The following is an 18,502-nucleotide window of genomic DNA, read 5'->3' as shown; positions in this document are numbered from 1 at the left end:
CTCAATCCTCCTCAGACTCTTTGCATGAAATACGTGTATTTTCTTGAGGGTTGCAGCTGATGCTTGCCATTTCTCAGCTCCGTAAAGCATCACAGGACCGACTAGAGCGTTGAAGATCCGCAGTTTCGTTGTGCGACTGTTGTTTTTTTTTCGCTAGAGGTGACGATTCAGTCTACCCATGAGAGAAGACACTTTAGATAATCTCGCCTGCAGCTCGGGGAGAAGTGAGCCATTTGAAGAAATTTTGGAGCCCAAGTAGGTGAAGTCTTTAACAACCTCGATGCTAGTGGTGCTGTCCTGGCTAACTGGAGAGTTAACAGCAGGAGGAGACGGGTCTATGGCCATAATTTTAGTTTTGTTCCAGTTTATATCCAGTCCTACTTTGGCAGCCTCTTCTCGCAGAATTCAGAGCGCTTCCAGCAGCTGCTCCATGGAGTCCGCCAGAATGGCCAAGTCATCGGCAAAATCAACATCTATGATGCTATGATCTCTGATTTTGATCCCAAAGCTGAGACTTGAAGTGGTTTTTGTCATAACGTAATCTATGGTGACATTGAAGAGCTCTGGGGCCACTGCACATCCTTGGCGCACCCCTGTAGTGATTTGAAAGAAGGGGCTGCGCCGACTATTTACTTGTACACAGCTCTCCGTCCCATTGTGCAGCGCCTTGAGAAGTCTGCAATATTTCTCGGGTAGGCCAGTAAACTCTAGAATCCACCAAAGAGCTTTTCGATCGACTGAGTCAAATGCAGCACGGAAGTCAACGAAGGCAATAAATGCTTTCTGTCGGAACTCGGTGGACATCTCTACTATTTGTCGAATCGTGAAAATCTGCTCGATGGTTGAACGATCCGACATAAAACCTGCTTGCTCCGGTCGCCGGATTTTTCAAATGATACTCCGACATCGATCCAGCAGTACCATTGAAAACAGTTTGCCAGGGACTGACAATAGGGTTATTCCCCGGTAGATGGAGCAGTCGCTTCTTGAGCCTTTTCTCTTCCATAAGGGGATGATGACACCCTTCCGCCAATCCTCGGGATATATTTCTGTTTGCCAGATTGTAGAGAACAGGGTGTGTAGAAACAGGAGCATTGCAGGACCTCCATATTTTAGCAACTCTGAGTTTAAGCCGCAGATACCAGCAGCTTTATTATTCTTGAGTCTTTTTACTGCATCTCCAATTTCTGAGGGGCTGAAAGGCTCATCTGGAGGAACATCTGTTCCAGGTCTTTGACTGCAAGGTTGGCTGGGACAATCACTAGGAGGCGCAGACGGACCAGCATTGTTTTGGAGCGAACAGAAGTGGTCCTTCCACCGCTCGAGACAAGAACCTTCGTCAGAAAGAAGTGCACTATCCCTGGACAGGACGGGACCCAAGGTGGGAGTTTTATTTTCAGTGAGATCTCGGAGATGCTTGAATGGGCTGCCCATGTCTTTCTTTTTTGCAGCTAGCTCAATTTCATGGGCCTTGCAACAAACTAGGTTCTATCCCGGTGAATGGGTCTATTCCGCACTCCATTGAGCCTTCGACATGTGGTCATGTCCCCAAGAAGTCTTGCCTTCCGTCTTTGCTCAGTGACTTGAAGTGTTACATTAGTTAGCCACAATTTCTTTGGGTAACTCCTCTTACCAAGCACTAGTTGTGCTGCTTCGCTGGTTTGCAATTTAAAATGCTTCCAGACATCTTCGCTGCTATTAAGTGAGCCAAGGGCCTCGAAGCGATTCGATATCTCGATACTGTACTTCTGGCAAGTATCTGTTTCTTTTAGTTTCCCGATATCTGCAGCGAATTGTTTTCTTTCCGATCGTTGTGCATGGAGGCGAAGCCAAAGAAAACAAGCAAACAACAGTCGCACAACGAAACTGCGGATCTTCAACGCTCTAGTCGGTCCTGTGATGCTTTACGGAGCTGAGAAATGGCAAGCATCAGCTGCAACCCTCAAGAAAATACACGTATTTCATGCAAAGAGTCTGAGGAGGATTGAGGGCCTACGATGGTCCAACTTCGTCAGCAATGAGAAGCTTCTGCAGCTCACAAAGCAGTCTTGGTTTTCGACTCAAGCAGCTGAGCGAACCTTACGATGGTTCGGGCATCTGCTTCGAATGCCACCACATCTACCCGCAAAGATGATCTACGACTTCAACCTAATCAAAGTTGGTTGGAAGCGACCTCGCGACCGACCGAAGAAACGTTGGTCCGACAGCCTGTCCGAGTTCATGACGATGGCAAACATCAGACAGGGAGAAGAGCAAATACTCGCCATGGACCGTTGTAGATGGAGGAGGCAGACGTCACTCTCTACGCCGAGCAGTGCCCGACAGGAGACTTAAGTCAAGTCAAGTAAGTCACACAAAAAACAAAGAATTTTCACAAAATATGATTAAAAAAAGATTTGATCATTCTTTGGTGGGGGCATGGCACTCGCTCGGCTCTTGGAATTGGTTACCAGTAAGTAGCCACGCCCCATCGGATAGGAGGACTCACTACCTCCGTTAAAAACTAATCGTGCCGTATAGGGTGGCCCGTTCATCCTGAACTCTCCAGAACCCTCGCAAGCGTATCCCCCCATGACATCAGCGTCCTGCTTGGAGGCTTCAACGTAGCATTAAGAGACGACACAGGCGTATAGAGAGGCACCATAAGACGCGTAAGGCCTGATCCCCATAATGGCAATGGTCTCTACTTGAGCTCTGCAGATCTCACGACCTTGTTGTTGCAAACACGTACTTTCAGCTCAAAAACACTCACCAATATACAAGGTACAGCAACGACAGCCACATGAAAAAATGATCGACTATGTTATCCTCTCGAAGCGCTGAGGAATTGTAGAACGTACAGATCAGCCGAGATTGGAAATGGTGAACATAGATTTCTCTGCGCTGAAGTTCAGCATCGCCTGAATGCCCAGCGGTCCAAAACCAGGGAAACAGCTATTGATGTCTTGAAACTGAAGGAGTTTGACGCCAAGCAAAAGTATGCCGTCGAGGTATCGAACCGATTAGAGTTACTTCACACTGTCACGAATAGCAAAGATGCCTGGAAGTACTTCAAGACTCAAATGTATGAAGCTGTGTAACTGCTACTAGGCAAGAAGAGGCACCCCCAAAAAGCTTGGATTTCAGAAAAAACTTCGTATGTCGTAGAACAGAGGCGATAGGCTAGACTACATAGTGATATGGCGTCCAAGAGGAAGCTACAAGCTTCCTCTTGCAACAAGCAACAAGCTCAAGCACCGAGACCGAAATGAATTTGTCCAAAAGAAAGCTGACAAAATTGAGAAAGCGGTGAGGAAGAGAGACATGGGTAGTCTGTTCAAGCATCTTAGAGATCGCACTGAAAGCAAGGCTCCTACAGGGGAATCCATCGTTTCAAGAGACAGGACGCTTTTTTCGAATGGAAGCTCGTGCCTTGATTTCTGTAAGGAACATTTCGCTTTGCACCTAAACAGAACTACTCCCTCTGTAGTAGCCGACGAAATACTCTGTAAGTCTCCCCGTCGAGCCATCGAAGTCGGTGATCTTCCGAATAATCCATTTAACACCTCAGAAATAAGAAACGCGATGAACAGGTTGAAGAACAATTAAGCCTCTGGTATAGGATTTATAATTTCAGAGTTGCTGAAATACGTATTTCTGTTCATTCTTTAGCAGACTCTCTTTTCTGTTGTGTTGGAAACGGAGGTCATTCCGGAAGACTGGCGGAGAGGAATCATCATCCCCTTTTGGAGTAGAAAAGGCAGGTGAAGTGACAGTGCCAATTACTGGAGAATAACCCTTCTCTCAGTACCTGGCAAATTCTTCTCAATGGTACTTCTGGATCGTTGCTGAAGCATTTTCCACCGGTTCCAACCACCAAAAAAAGCCAGGTTTATGTCAGAGTGACCGACCTTAGAGAAAATATTCACAGTCCATCAAGTAGTCGAGAAAACCAGGGATTTTTGACAGGAGGCATTCATCGCCTTTGTCGACTTCCGAGCTGCTTTTGATTCAATCTACCGGGATGCCCTGTGGAGCATCTTGAAGTCCATCGGCCTTCCAGATAAGCACTGTAGACTCTTTGAAGCACTCCATCACGAAACAGAGAGCTGTGTCCCAGTCAACAATTGACAAAATCTGTTCCTTTGAAACTGTACAGGGGTTTGGCAAGGTTGTGCCGTCGCGCTCGAACTGTTCAACCTCATCATGGACCACGTTAAGGCGAGGACGACCACAAGGCTTGGATTTAGCCTTAAACTTGGCGATCGCATCCTCTTGGACGCTGACTTTGCCGACAACCTGGTGCTTATGGCGGAATCCATGGACAAAACTGGTGGAAGCACTTTACATCCTACAAGAATAAACTGCAAAAGTACGACTACAGGTCAACTGAGACAAAAGCAAGATTATGGTCCTTGATCCATGACCATTGCCAATCCCATCTGTCACCCTGGATCGAACAACTGCTGTCGACGTGCCTCAGCAGTTCGAGTACTTTCCGTGTCATTGCTACTGATGGCTCGCTTCCACCTGAACTACAAGAAAGAATAACCAAGGCATCTGCTGTCAAGGGCAGGTTAAGTCGTCACCTATGGCGAAGACCAAGTATTAGTCTAAATATGAAGCTGCAAATTTTCAACGCCCTGGTCGGGTCTGTAATTCTCTATGGAACAGAAGCCAGGTCGGCCACAATCACAGCTCTCAAGACCGTAAACGTTTTCGAGACGAAAAGCCTTAGGAGGATAGGAGGCCTGAGATGGTTCGACTTCAACAGCAACGAGAAGATGCTAGAGACAACGCACCGGACACTATTTTCCATCACAATTGCTGAGTAAAATCTACGATGATACGGTCATCTCCTTAGAATGCCATCACACCTACCTGCGAAAATCGTGCCGAACTTTAACCCCGCAGAAGCCGGCTTGAAACAATCTCAAGGCAGACTGAAACATCGATGGTCCGATACGCGTCCAAATATTGGAAGTTGGCAAGCATCGATGTCCACGGTGCACCAGCGTTAGCTGCTGATCGTACTAGTTGGAGGAGACTGATATCGCTCTCTACGCTGAACTATGTCCGGCAGGGGACATAAGTCAAGTAAATCAAAATAAAAGGTGGCGCCTCAATCTGATTTCAACTATGTGAATACTGGGCTCTCATCCTTATATAACTGTAACATGCTGTATATATTCTTATTTACTATTTTTTCTTGTTTCAGGTTTTGACATGGGTGCATTTTTTGCTAATGGCAAATCATTGCACAGGATTTTATGCAGTAAAGCAGGACAGTAACACAGGGCTTTGTGTAGAAAAGCATAAAACCTACAAAATTGTTTGACATGGTCTGCTTTTAGGCTCTTAATTGAGTAAAGAAACGGTAACTATCGCTCACCAGAACTATTACCAGAGACCACAAACCCTTTCGACTGGTGAACTAAGAATTATGGAAACTATTCACAAGTCAAAACTCTCTAAGTAATTTAGCCTACGGTGACTCAAATTGGGTAAATAAATGACTATCACCACATGAGCAACTATTATATTTGAAAAAAGTTCTGAATGGAAAATAAAATAATGTTGCACTTTTGTTGTTATTGTAGCTTGTCCAAAAAAGGAATGTTTCACCGAGATTACCATACACTGGGTGCCAAAAGGTGGCTCATTAAGAACATTTTGTGTTTTGATACTAGAACTACTCTCACAGTCTCAAAAATTGCAAATTTATGAGACTAGAGGTAGTCTCACTAGTCTAATAGATGGCAAACTTTTATAAGTCAAAAGCTGCATCAATTATATTAAAAATATGTTTTAGAAAATACAAATTTTTCAAAGTTAACTCATCGTTTACAGCCCTTTGAAGGCGCCTCCGTAAGAGGGCCATTAATTTACCAATTAAATTTAAATCGGGTAGGCCCAAAAATAAATGGGTCTTTTCCAGTTCTTTTGCATCGATCCGGACATTTTAGAGCATTTTTATCATTTTACAAAATGTCTAGGAGACTTAAGGCTTAAATTTTTTAAGAATATTGAAGTTGTATTGCCTAGCATATCCCAGAATAGTTATCAATTCTGTTTACAGAAAATAGTCATTATACCGAGAGGTTTTAAAGGGAGAAAATAATGAAATGTTCGGAAAAGGAGGAAAGGTGAAATTCCTTCTTCCAAGATGCCAAGACAAAACAGCACAGAAGGTCACACCTTTGGGTTAGATAATTGTTAAAAAGGCCTTTTCCGTAGTTAATCCATCCCCTTCTCCAAAATATCAAAAGCTTCGTTGTTACTCTATAGTCATAATATCGATGAAATCTATTTTATTATAAAAAAACTTACCGACTATAAAATAGCAAATCTGCTGATAAAATTCATCTCCAGGATCCAAACCATTATTGTCGATATCTTCCGCAGGTTTGAATGTTTGTGTTAAATTCTCGTGATTTTCTGAAAAAAAAATCATACTGCATGACCAAAGCCCTCTGTGGTTTATAGCACTGTGAAAAAAACAAACACTATTTGAAATTATTTTGAGTAATATCTTAAGAGATTATTGTAATTCCAACGCACAAAAGTAAGAACCAGTTGAAATTGCAAATTGCAAAAGAACAAAAGTGTTAGATGTGTGCATAAGTTAAGAAATATACGAAGATAATTCCACAGACATTAAGAGTCTAGAGGTGAAAGTCCTTGTTTTTAAGAAAATGTAAACCAACTGGAAATAATTGTATAGCTACAATTTCTACAAGGTTTAAAATAGTAGTGTCTCTACTCTGTAAATCTGTTAAACTTGAGTGTGGCTATTTAGCACCATTCCTTGAATTAGTATGATCTAAAAGAGATGTATCAAGTTATATCATGAAAAGAAAAATCACCAATGCAACAGCACAAACACAAAAAAAAGAAAAAAAAGGAGAGATAGAAGGAGAAAAGGAAGACTGTTTTCCTAAATTAGTGATTAATATAGACCAGCACTTGAGTGAGGCCTTAACCCTACTCATCCATACAATCACAAAGGTCAAACAGCATAGCCACACACAATCAACCATAAAGAATAATCCATGAACAGGCAGTCATGTCGTCAATAAGTATAAGTCGTCATTTACCAAACAATAGAAAAAATAATATAGACAAATATCTCAGGGGCAGCACCCAACATAAGGGCTCATCAGGAGAATACACTGGCCTATATAGGGTTTCGCCAATCTAAATTCTCTACCCAGCACAGTGTTGTGGCTACCACAGAATATCCATGGCATCCCTGCGTCAGGTATCACCCCCAAAATACATGCCTATGAAAGAAAAAAAAACAGCAAATGTAAAACAACCAAGTAAAACCAAAACAAGCTTATCCTGTTAATATATCCCTCCCTTTAGCAACAATAGGTAAACTAAATATTATAAATTTTACCAAATCACAAATATTAACACATTGCAAAAAACCTGAATGAACTAAACAATTATGGAATTCATCTTTACCATGTGGCTAATTTTTAAGAAAATCCGCTCAATTAGAAACACAATTCAAAATAAATGGCGCTGCGACAACATTTCTCGAACCTCCGAAATTAGTTGAAAATTTCTTTAAGTATTTCTAGATAATTCTTTTGATATTTATTTAAAAGTTCGTTATAATGAAAACTAAATTTTTTAAATTGCCAAGTTAATTTATTTGCAGAAAAACCTCTTGATATCAATTTTTGGCTTAAGGTTTTACATCTATTTTTGAAATCAATATAATTACTACAAATCCTTCCATAACGAAGTAACTGTGAGAAAAACGCTGAATATGTGATATTTGAGTGTATATTACTTTGAAGGAATGGGAGACTAATCACTTCAAAACCAAAATCAGCCGTTTTATTATACATTTTAAAACTTAATTTATTATTATCACAAATATTAATATTTAAATCTAAAAAATGATCTTCATGACCAGCGCCATGACTAGGCTCAAGAATAAGCTCTGATGGATATATATTTTTAGAAATATCAATGAAATCCTTACAATTTAAGACCAAAATATCATCTAAGTATCTTTTATTATTTGACAAAGCATGTTTTAAATTAATTGGATTATTCTTATCCATCATTTATTTATATTCTAGGTGACTTAAAAACAAGTCAGCTATAAATGGGCTGGCATTCCCCCCAATGGGAATTCCCACAATTTGCTTGTACAAATCACCCCCAAATCTTATATAAGTATTGTATAAAACAAATTCCAATAACTCAAAAATCATATCCAAGCTGTAACATCTCAAGTTAACTGTAGTATTAAAGCAATTTGTCCATATAGCTTTTTTATTATAAATGTCTATTTATAAGAACCTTTTACTAGATAAGAGGAAAGATTTCTTGATAACAGTTTTTAAATTATCAAACACTACATTAAGTGATAAATTAGTATACATTGTCGCAAAATCGAAAGACTCAATTCTTTTAGCTTAAACCATTGTTAAAGAATCTATCACCTGCAGTGAATTATTAACACTCCAATATGGATTAAAATTCGAAAAATTTTTAATACCAGAACAATAGGTTTTAAGTTTATTTACAATTTCTTTTAAAATTAAAGAAAGGTCAGTAGCAGCAATGCGGGTTGGACATTTAGCTGCTCCAGCAATAAACCGTGGTTTAGGGGGATTCTTATGAAATTTTACAGTCCAATACAGGAAAGGGAACTTTTTATCATTGTCATTTATTTTAATATTAAAATTTTTAAAAAGTATTTCTTCAGTCTTTTCAATTAAATTCTCATCCTCTATATTTACCTTTTCTTAAACATTAGTTGTGCATAACTCCCTTTTTAAGATATCACAATACAGCTTCTGACAAATTATGGCAAAATTATTATTAGCTTTATCCACTGGCACAATTACAAATTCATTCTTTAGATTAGCGATTGCTTGTTTAATCTTCGCATTACAAAATAATGATTTGGTGTTACTATTTTTTAAGTTAGAATATATTTTATTTCTTATTCTACTAATAATTAAATTCTTCCAACTTTGAAAACTCTCTTTATTTTTATTCTCTTTCTTACACCACTTATCAATAAATAAATCAAAATCATTTTCCAAGCCATCAAGAACACTCGATGGTTTCAGATGATGAGATAGACGGAAATTAGCCCCTTTATTCATTATAATTTGAAGATCATCTTGCTTTATTATTGACAAGTCCCCTGTTATAACATGTTTGTAAGTAGGATTTACAAATGGGCCAAGTTGCTTACAATTACAAACCGGTTTCCAATTTATATCACTATCTAGTCTTTTTAGTATTAAATTATAATTAAAAATAATTTGCCCAATAGTTTTTGAAAATTTATAAGTTAAAACTGGACTATCATTATAAATCAAATTACTAGGAAGGGCCTGTTTCACATGCCGCTGATTTAAAATTTATACAATATATACAGACAATCTTGGGGAAAATTTCTTAGGACACGGTGTGAGGCTGGAGATTCAGCGACCATTTCCTAAATCTTTCATAAGCCATCTTAATTTAACAAATTCATATTCCCGGGCACTTCTGCTTCCTTGTAGCCTTATAGTTACGCTTATAAAAAAAAGTTGATTTTTATGCCGAATCGAAATGAATTGTCTGATAAAAATTTGCCTGATTTCAAAGAAAAGGGGAAACATTATCTAGAGGTCAATGTATTGAAAATTGCACCATCAGATTTAGCAATCTGAGAACCCTACTGTAGAGTTCTCAAGCTCTCGTCTTCAAAAATATGGAATTTTGTATTTTTGCCAGTTTTGATTTTTTGTGATCAGGGATGCGTGTTTATTTGCATTTTTTTTTGTCTTTGTTCTTCCCAAGGGTGATTGTATTAAAGCTATAGCTTTAGAAGAATGGGAGATGGCTCATTTAAACAGAAATTAAAAGCTCTAGTGCCCTTCTTAAGTGACCTGAAAAATTGGAGGGCAACTAGCCCCCCCCACACCATTTTTCTCCTTGACTGATCATAATTTTTGCGATAGCGGTTTTATTCAGTATAGTTTGAAAGTCCAATAACTATATCTTTGGGGATGAATTGACCCCGTAGACCCTTCAGAGGAAGGGGTGCAGGTCATGAAATTTGCTTACACATAGTTTTTTCGTTATTGGAAAGTATACCAGCACTTTTCACGGAGGGGTTTTGAGGATTAGTTTTCTACGGAGAGAATTTCCCATTGGAATGGGGGTCTCTGTTGCAAACTTTCCAGGGAAAATTTTCCACGGCGGGAATGAGCCAGAGTTCATATACGAAGTTCCTTTATTAGTCCCACTTTCCTGTAGTTGACCCCGTTTTACATATGGAGGTGGTATGGGAAATTGTCAAAGGGAAATTGTTAAAATCCTCTGGGGAATCCTTAGGTGGAGCAATTTCTCATGGGAAAAATTCTTTTTGGGGGAATTATCCCGAAGAGAAATTCTCCGAAGGGAAGTTTTCCACAGGAGAAACTTTCCATGTGGGGGAAGATATCTTCTACCCTAAAGATTCCACCATGATCTGAAAAACAATAAGAACTTAAATATAACAATTTATTCTTCAAATAAAAGTATGCAAAGGAGTACTTTCCAAGCGGAATCGTAAGTAAGAAATTTTCTAGGGGAATTCGCATCGAGGATGGAATTGTCTAGAGGTAATTTCGCGGAGAAGAATTTTATGTGGGAGGAGATTTCTATGAAGGAAATTTTTGTGGAGGGATTTTCCACTGAGGGGGACGGATTTCTTAGGATTATTTGAAAAACGATCAAATATGATTAGCAGCCCAATAGCATTGCCTAAGTAAAGAACGATGTTGGCGCAATGTGTAATTTTTTTTAGACCTGGGCACTTCACATAGAAGCAGTTATCGTAAATCACTTCAAAAGGGCTAATTCGATCGAAAATCGGGAGAGCCCATGCCTTTTTTAATAGTTGAAAGTGATTGGAGGGCAAACACTCATTTCCCCAAGCATATCTGATCAAAATTTTGAGATACCTATTTTGTTCAACGTAATTAGAAGGTCCAGGAATTATGTCGTCGAGGATAACAAACCTCTCCCTCCCTCACAGCCCTCAGGCACGTGTTGTAAGTTATGCCCTGGGGGCATATATGGTTCTCATAGAAAGCGTGGTAGAATAAAATTTCGAAGGGGCTGATTGGATTGTTTATCAGAAACTCTAGTGTCTTTTTTGAGATTCTAAGTGATCAAAGGGCAGCTACCCCCCCCCTACGCACACGTAGAATTTTCATTAAATACATCTAATAGAAATTTGGAGATATCCATTTTATTCAAAATGCTCCAAATAACCCCAAAGCCAGGGGGCAATGGTTGTAAGTTATGCCCTGGGTATTTAAGATTTTTATTGACGGGATGACTCCGTAAACTTTAGAGGAGACTCACTTGGTTGAAAATTGGAAGTACCAGTTCCTTTTTAAGAGTCAAAAGTGATGGAGGGCAGCTACATCTCCCCCCACTCACACGTCGTTTTTTCCCAAAATGTATCCGATAGAAATTTTGAGACAGTTATTTTATTTAAATCAGTCCAAAGATCGTATAACAAGGCTTATGGGGTTGATACAAACCACCGAAGCCTGGGGGTGAGAGTTGTAAGCTGTACCCCGTGGCTTAAGGTTCTTATAGAAGGGATGGTTGTTTCAGTTCTGAAGAGAATTATTTGGTTAAAAATTGGAAGCTCTAGTTCCCTTTTAAGAGATAAAAGGGATGGAGGACAACTGGCCCCCCTCTAACAACCCCTTGTTTCACCAAACGCATCTGATTGAAATTGTGAGACAGCGTTTTTTTCACAATAGTCCAAACAATATACAACAATGACTTTACGGTTGACACAACCCCCCAGCGCCCTATGGATAGGGCTAACTAAACATATATAATTAATGTGTAATAACTCATGTGTATTTGGGTTGTTCAAAGGGTTTGACTTAGAACTGACTGAGTATATTAATTTTGAATTTTCAGGACATGATAAAGGACATGATCAGTTGACCAAAAAGACAATATTTGGATACTACTTTTGCTACAACTCTTGCTGCTTCTTCTGCTACCACAACTACTATTACTACTACCACTACTACCACTAACACTCCTTCTTCTGTAGTGAGTAGGCTACCACTAAGGCTGCGGGTATTGAAAAAAATATTTGAGGGAACGTTGAGGGGTAAGTTGAAATAAATCAGAACATACTATGTACATACAGATTAATGATACGGGCTTATCAGCAATACTTTTTGAACAGCTTATCGCATCAAAAGGCAACTTCAAGAACATCATGAGTAGGATGCTCAGTTGACCTAAAAGCAAAGTGAGCCTGCTGCTAATGCCATTAACACTGCTGTTACTACTGTTGCTACTAATAATAATACACTATCACTACTACTTCTGTTTCTACTACTACTACCCCTACTACTATGGTAGAAGCACAATTAAGGCTACATGTATAAAGGAAAAAATTCTACAGAATACTGAAGGGTAATTTAAGCTAAGTCAAAACGCACTATGTGGATGCAGATTTTAAAAAGGGCGTATCTCAAGAATGAATTTGTGTATTAAGTTGGAACTTTCAAAAGACACCTAAATGGGAAGACCAATTGCACTGCCACTGCTACTACTCTACTCCAACAACTATTTCAATTGCAACAACTTGTAAGACTTAAAGTATTAAGGTGAAAAAGGCGTCAAAAGGGTGTCAAAAGTGCACATCAACAATGTTTTTGGAACGGCTTATCGTGTCAATGTGAAACTTCTGGGGCAACATGAATGTGACGTTCAACTGACCAAAAGGCAATATGGAAATGCTACAATCACTCTTAATACTGCTGTTACTACTGATATAACACTAACACTGCAACTACGTCTACTACCACCAAAACTAATGTAATAAAAGTCCTTGTAAGGATAAGTCTATGAAAGTAAAATTTGAGAGAAAATTGATGGCAAATTCAAACTAAACAAAAGACACTATGTGCATTTAGCTTGTCAAAATAGCGTATCTTAAGAATTGATTCGTTTATTAAGTTGGAACTCTCAGAAAATGCTTAAATGAGAGGATTAATTGACCAAAAGGCAATATGTGCAGACTACAACTAATACTGCTACCACTGAAACATTTATTAGTTCTACTACTACAATTACTATTGCTCCAACTACTCATTCTATCGCAACTACTTGCAAGGTTAAGAGCATTAAGATAAAAATTTCAAGAAGTATATGAATATACAGGCTATCAAAATTCCATATTGACAATGGCATAGCAATGGCTAATTATATTAGTTGGGCAGTAATACTACTGTTGTGATTAAAATTACAGCTATTCCTATGGGTATGACGGTAAAATTTTCAGAGAATATTTCTGAAGATTTCTGTTGTACAGATGACAACCTGACATCCATTTGCAGGTTGTCAAAAGGGTATATCAGTAGTATCTTAGAAACAGTTTCGTGTGCGAAATTGAAACTTATAAAGTTTGATGTTGGGAATGTTGAACTAACCAAAAGACAATATTTGCATCATAATACTATTGTTTCTACTCCTACAACTACTACTACTACTCCTCCTATTGTTGTTACTGCTACTACTACTACTGCTGCTAAAGCTAAGACTGCTAATATTAACTCTACTCCTACAGCTATTACTATAACTGCTGGTTGTACTACTACTGCTAATAAGCCTAAGAGTTTTAAGGCGAAAATTTTGGGCAATATTGGAACCCTCTTGGAATAAATTGAAGCACACTATGCCTACATAGGTTGCCAAGAGAACGTATCAGCAATGCTTCCGGACCAGTCAATGGTATTAAGTTGAAAATTTCATCGTTTGTTGGAGGGGATATTGAAGAAAAAAAAAGCAAAGGTGCTATGCGCCTACTAATGCTACTATTGCTACTACAACTATTGCTATTAAACAAGCTAAGGATATCAAGGTGGAGCTTTCAAGGAATGTTTAGGCGGATGTTAAACTAAATAAAAACGAACGATGATCATGTAGATCGTCAAAAGGGTGACAAAGCAATATCAGGATAACGTCTTACATTATTAAGTTAGACCTTTCAGGGTAAGTTGTGAAGGATTTTGAACTTGCCAGAAGACCCTATGTGTATACTTTAAATACTACTTCTACGGGTACTATAACTAATGACAGTAAGGGTTTTTAATTGGGAGTTTCAATTAAACGATAAAACCTTGCTCATACAACTATAAAAACGGCATATAAGCAATATCATAGACAGGGCTGTCCTATCATAAATAGTATTATCATTAATATTTCAAAAGAGCTAATTTGATTTGAAATTCAAAGTTCTTGTACCCTTTTCAAGAGCCAAAAGTGATTAGAGGGCAATTAGCCCTCCTCTTTAGCTCATAGCTTTCCAAACCCTTCTAATCGAAATTTTAAGATAGCCATTTTGTTCAGCATAGCTGAACTGTCTTGTAACTGTACCTCTAGGGCTATTACGTAGGTCAACCCCTATAGTTATGTAATTTGCCTATTACGTTTTAAAACTAAATGTTACCTTAAAATTAAATGAACACGCACTTTGTGTATGCTGGTTGACAATAAGACATCTCAGCAATATCCCAAGAACGGCTTTGGGTGCTAAGTTCAAACTTTCAGGGTTACATCTAATACTATTTCTGCTTTTAAAGTTTAACTAAATCAAAAGAGTATAAGTGTATACAAGCTGTCAAAGAGCATAGATTGAATTTTTGCGAACGGTATTAAGTTTTATTTTTCAGGTCAACTAGAGGAGGTATACAACTAAGCTAAACATTACTATTTGAGTCCTGATTTTGAAAAGGCTGTATATTGTTGAAAATCGTTGAAAAAGTTTCTCCAGCATACAAATAGGAGGTCGCACTATACATTCTTTAAGAATAACTCAAAATATTTAAAGTATTATTTTATTTTTTTCCTGAAAAAGACTATGTCAATATAAAACAAACAGAAATTAATTTAAAAAAAAAAACGTTTCCCACAATATAAATTTCTCAGAGGAAAGTAAAGCATTCCTTTAAACCAAGAATGAGCAAAAATAGAGACAAATAATTTCCTAAGCACAAAACTATCACAAATTAGCATCGATAAATAAATGAAACCCAAAACGAACAGAAATTAAAATAAATAACTAAATCAAACTCAAAACCAGCAGAAATTAATATGAGTAGGGCTCAAAAATCCTATGCCTTCCCACGGCCAGAACATAATTTGCACTTTACTCAGAAAAAAAGAATTTAAATGTGTTCGCTTTTATAACTTTAATAAATATTATTAACATTTTAAGGAATAAATATTAGCATATTTATATTAAACTGACAATGCACATTCATTTCTATTTATTTTCAGTAAAGTGCAAATTATGTTCTGCCCATGGGAAGGGATAGTGTTTTTGAGCCTTAATCATGTTAATTTTGCTTGTTTTGAGTTTGACTCTGTTATTTACTGTAATTCCTGTCCCTTTTGGCTTTCATTTATTTATATATGCTGATTTGTCGTAGTTTTTATGCTTGGTAGACTATTTGATTCTGTTTTTGCTCATTGTTGGTTTAAAAAAGTTCATTAATTTTCTCCGAAAGAATTATTTTGTGGAAAAAGTTTATTTAATTAATTAAATATAAATTTTTTTTATTTCTACTGAAAGTGAGGAGCAGCCTTAAAACTTAAAACAAACAGACATCATTCCGTACATGAGGGGAGCTGCTCACTTCTCAATACCCCACTATTTACGCTAAAGTTTGACCTTTTCTCCTAGTTCCTTAAGAACGTTTTTAAAAAGTACTTAAAAACTTTAATGTAAAGAAAGAGATAATGAGAAGGGGGGGGCAGCCTTTCTCATATACGGAATAATTTCTGTTGTCTTAAGTTTTAATGTTTGATCCTTGCTTTCGGTAGAAAGAAACATACCGAAAACAGTTTTTTTTTCAATGAGGTATTACATGTCCAGCTTAATAAATATAAATACACAAACTGAGTATAAGTGTTAGAGACCCCACAAACTCTAAGAATGATTATTATTTAAAGGTGATTTAAATAAATTCTGCGCTGTTTGATTTTACTTCATGAAATTACCCCATTTTTGCGGCTGAAGATGGCTTGACGGACCTCTTGCCGAAATATTTGCTTTTGTCCTTTTTGTTTCTTTTCTATGCACTGCAAATATTATCCTTATTTTCTCGGTTATATTATTACATTATTTTCTATGGTTTTTCATAGGAGATTTAAAATATTTATATAGACTAAGTTGCCGCATTGTACCAGACACTATAGCTTTATTTGGATTCCTCCATTCATAAAATTATCAAACCAACACAATTTCTATTTGAACCATGTGCACTATATTCATCTATCTACAAAATATGTATATGAAGAGCAAGTGTGGAAGTTAGACACTACTTCCTAAGTCGTCCATGAAAGTGCCTGATTCAAAAGTGACCCTGCTCAATTGTGACCGAAACTCTAAAAAACAGAATTTTGATACCAATACATACATCAAAAGATTCAAATTTTTATGCTGATTTCAAATATCAGTTTCATCAAGTTTAATCTTACCGATCAAAATTTAAACGCCTGAGAAAATTTCACTTACTTTCAAAAAAAGGAGAAAAAACACCCCTAAAGTCATAGAATCTTGTAAAAATCACACCATCAGATTCAGAGACCCTTGCTGCAGAGGTATCGAGCTCCTATCTGCGAAAATGTAGAATTTTGTATTTTTTGGCAGAAGAAAGATCACGAATGCATGTTTATTTGTTTCTATCCAGTGGTCCTAGAATATCGCGAGAGGACTCATTCGAACGGAAATTATAAGTTCTATTCCCCTTTTTAAGTGACAAAAAAATTGGAGGGCAACTAGGCCCCCTCTCACGGTAATTTTTTCCCAAAAATCACCCGATCAAATTTTTGAGATAGAATTTTCGTTCAACAACTCGAAAAATGTAATAACTTTGTCTTTAGGTTTAAAGTAACCCCCCACAGTCCCCGGGAGAAGGGCTGCAATTTGTGTACTTTGCAAATTCTTTACATATGGTATTCGTTATTGGGAAGTATACTGTCATTTTTTTTTGGGGGGGGGGGGGGTTGTACTTGGAGTGGATTACTATGGGGAGAATCTTCCTTGGGGAGGGAAATTTCTGGGAAGTGAATATTTCAGGGGAAATGTTACACTTTGGGGTTTTGACAGAATTACTATACGAAATTCTTTTTAATTGTCTTACATTCTCTTTGGCAAATTTTATATGGAGATGTTTTAGGGGAATATCTTTTCCCCTTTTTTCCGAAATCTTTTTTCCTCGTGTTTAGTTTTCTGGGAAATAATTTTCACGGAAGGGGGAATTTCTGGGGTGATCGAGAAACAGATTAAAGTCTTGTTCAAATGAAAGAATTCTAAGGGGAATTTTTCACGGTGAATCGTCCACAAGCAATTTTAAAGGGAGGGGGGATTCTCAGTGAAGATGAAACTATCTGGAGGGGGCCTGACAGGGGGAAGGAACTTTACGTTGGATGAAATTTCCAAGTAGGAGTTTTTCGTGAAGGGGAGGGGTATATTTCATAGAGGGTGAGGTGAGCCAGATAAATGGCATTATTTGAAAAACAAACAGAAATTATGCCATATATAAAAAGGGTTGCCCCCTCTTCAATACCTTACTCTTTACGGTAAAGTTTGACTGTTAAATTGGAATTGACTGCTTAAATTGAAACACGGTGGCCTTTTTATTAGAATAGGAAGGATTTTTAAAAGTGCTAACAACTTTAGCCTAAAGAACAAGGTATTGAGGAGGGGGCAACCCTTCGTATCCGGAGTAAATCTGCCAAGATTAATGTGCAAATTTTGTTTTAATTTTTCATGCACAGTGAGCCAAATTTGAACCTGCATTAGCTGAAAAGCATTCAGAAATAAAATAAAAATTTTTTTTTTAAACTGAAATTAAGGAGCAACATGAAAGTAAAGAGCGCCTCACTGTTTGCACTAAAATTTTATTGTTTTAAAAAGCAGAGTTGTGACAGAGTTTAACTTTAGCGTAAAGAGCAAGGTGTTGACGGGGAGGGGCAGTCCCTTTCATATACAGAATAGTTTCTGTTCGTTTTAAGTTCTAATGTCACTCCTTACTTTCAGTTAAAAAACTTTTTTTTTATTTTTCAATCTAGAGAAAAGAAAATTGTATAGTCTAATTCTCACACTGTATAGACGATGCAAATGGACTATTTCTGATATTATGACTCTACTTGGAGTCCTCTAGTAATGCAGATTGCCAATCTTCAGGCTACATGATTCTACTATTCTCAAAATGGAACATTTCTATCAATTTATTGAACAAATTTGTAAAGTACCGATTCGTAAAGGGATAACCCTTATAATTGCGTCTCCTTGTCCTTAGGGCGGTACAAAACATGTCAACCGTGGTGGCAAATCTGTGAAATAATCAAATGTTTCATTTAGTAACCTACCGTAAAGTTCTAAACCTTAAAAACGAAGAACTGAAAAGGATGTCTAGATTATCTCGATCTGTTAGCTGCTGAAATAGGGTACTTAACCTTAGAA

The 18,502-nt window shown here is 37.6% G+C and overlaps 1 protein-coding gene across 1 annotated transcript in view; it reads right to left on the bottom strand.

Moving 5' to 3' along the window:
- LOC136031841 (protocadherin Fat 4-like) overlaps positions 1-18,502 on the bottom strand; it is a 162,746-nt gene that overhangs the window by 44,643 nt on the left and 99,601 nt on the right. Inside the window, exon 22 of the mRNA XM_065711677.1 lies at positions 6,310-6,417. Within this exon, the coding sequence (XP_065567749.1) occupies positions 6,310-6,417 (108 nt within the window). The remainder of the gene's footprint in view (positions 1-6,309; positions 6,418-18,502) is intronic.

Source organism: Artemia franciscana, chromosome 10, assembly GCF_032884065.1.
Source record: "Artemia franciscana chromosome 10, ASM3288406v1, whole genome shotgun sequence".
Classification (NCBI taxonomy): Eukaryota; Metazoa; Arthropoda; class Branchiopoda; order Anostraca; family Artemiidae; genus Artemia; species Artemia franciscana.
The sequence above is the reverse complement of the archived record's forward strand: the minus strand, read 5'-3'. Positions and strand labels throughout refer to the sequence as shown.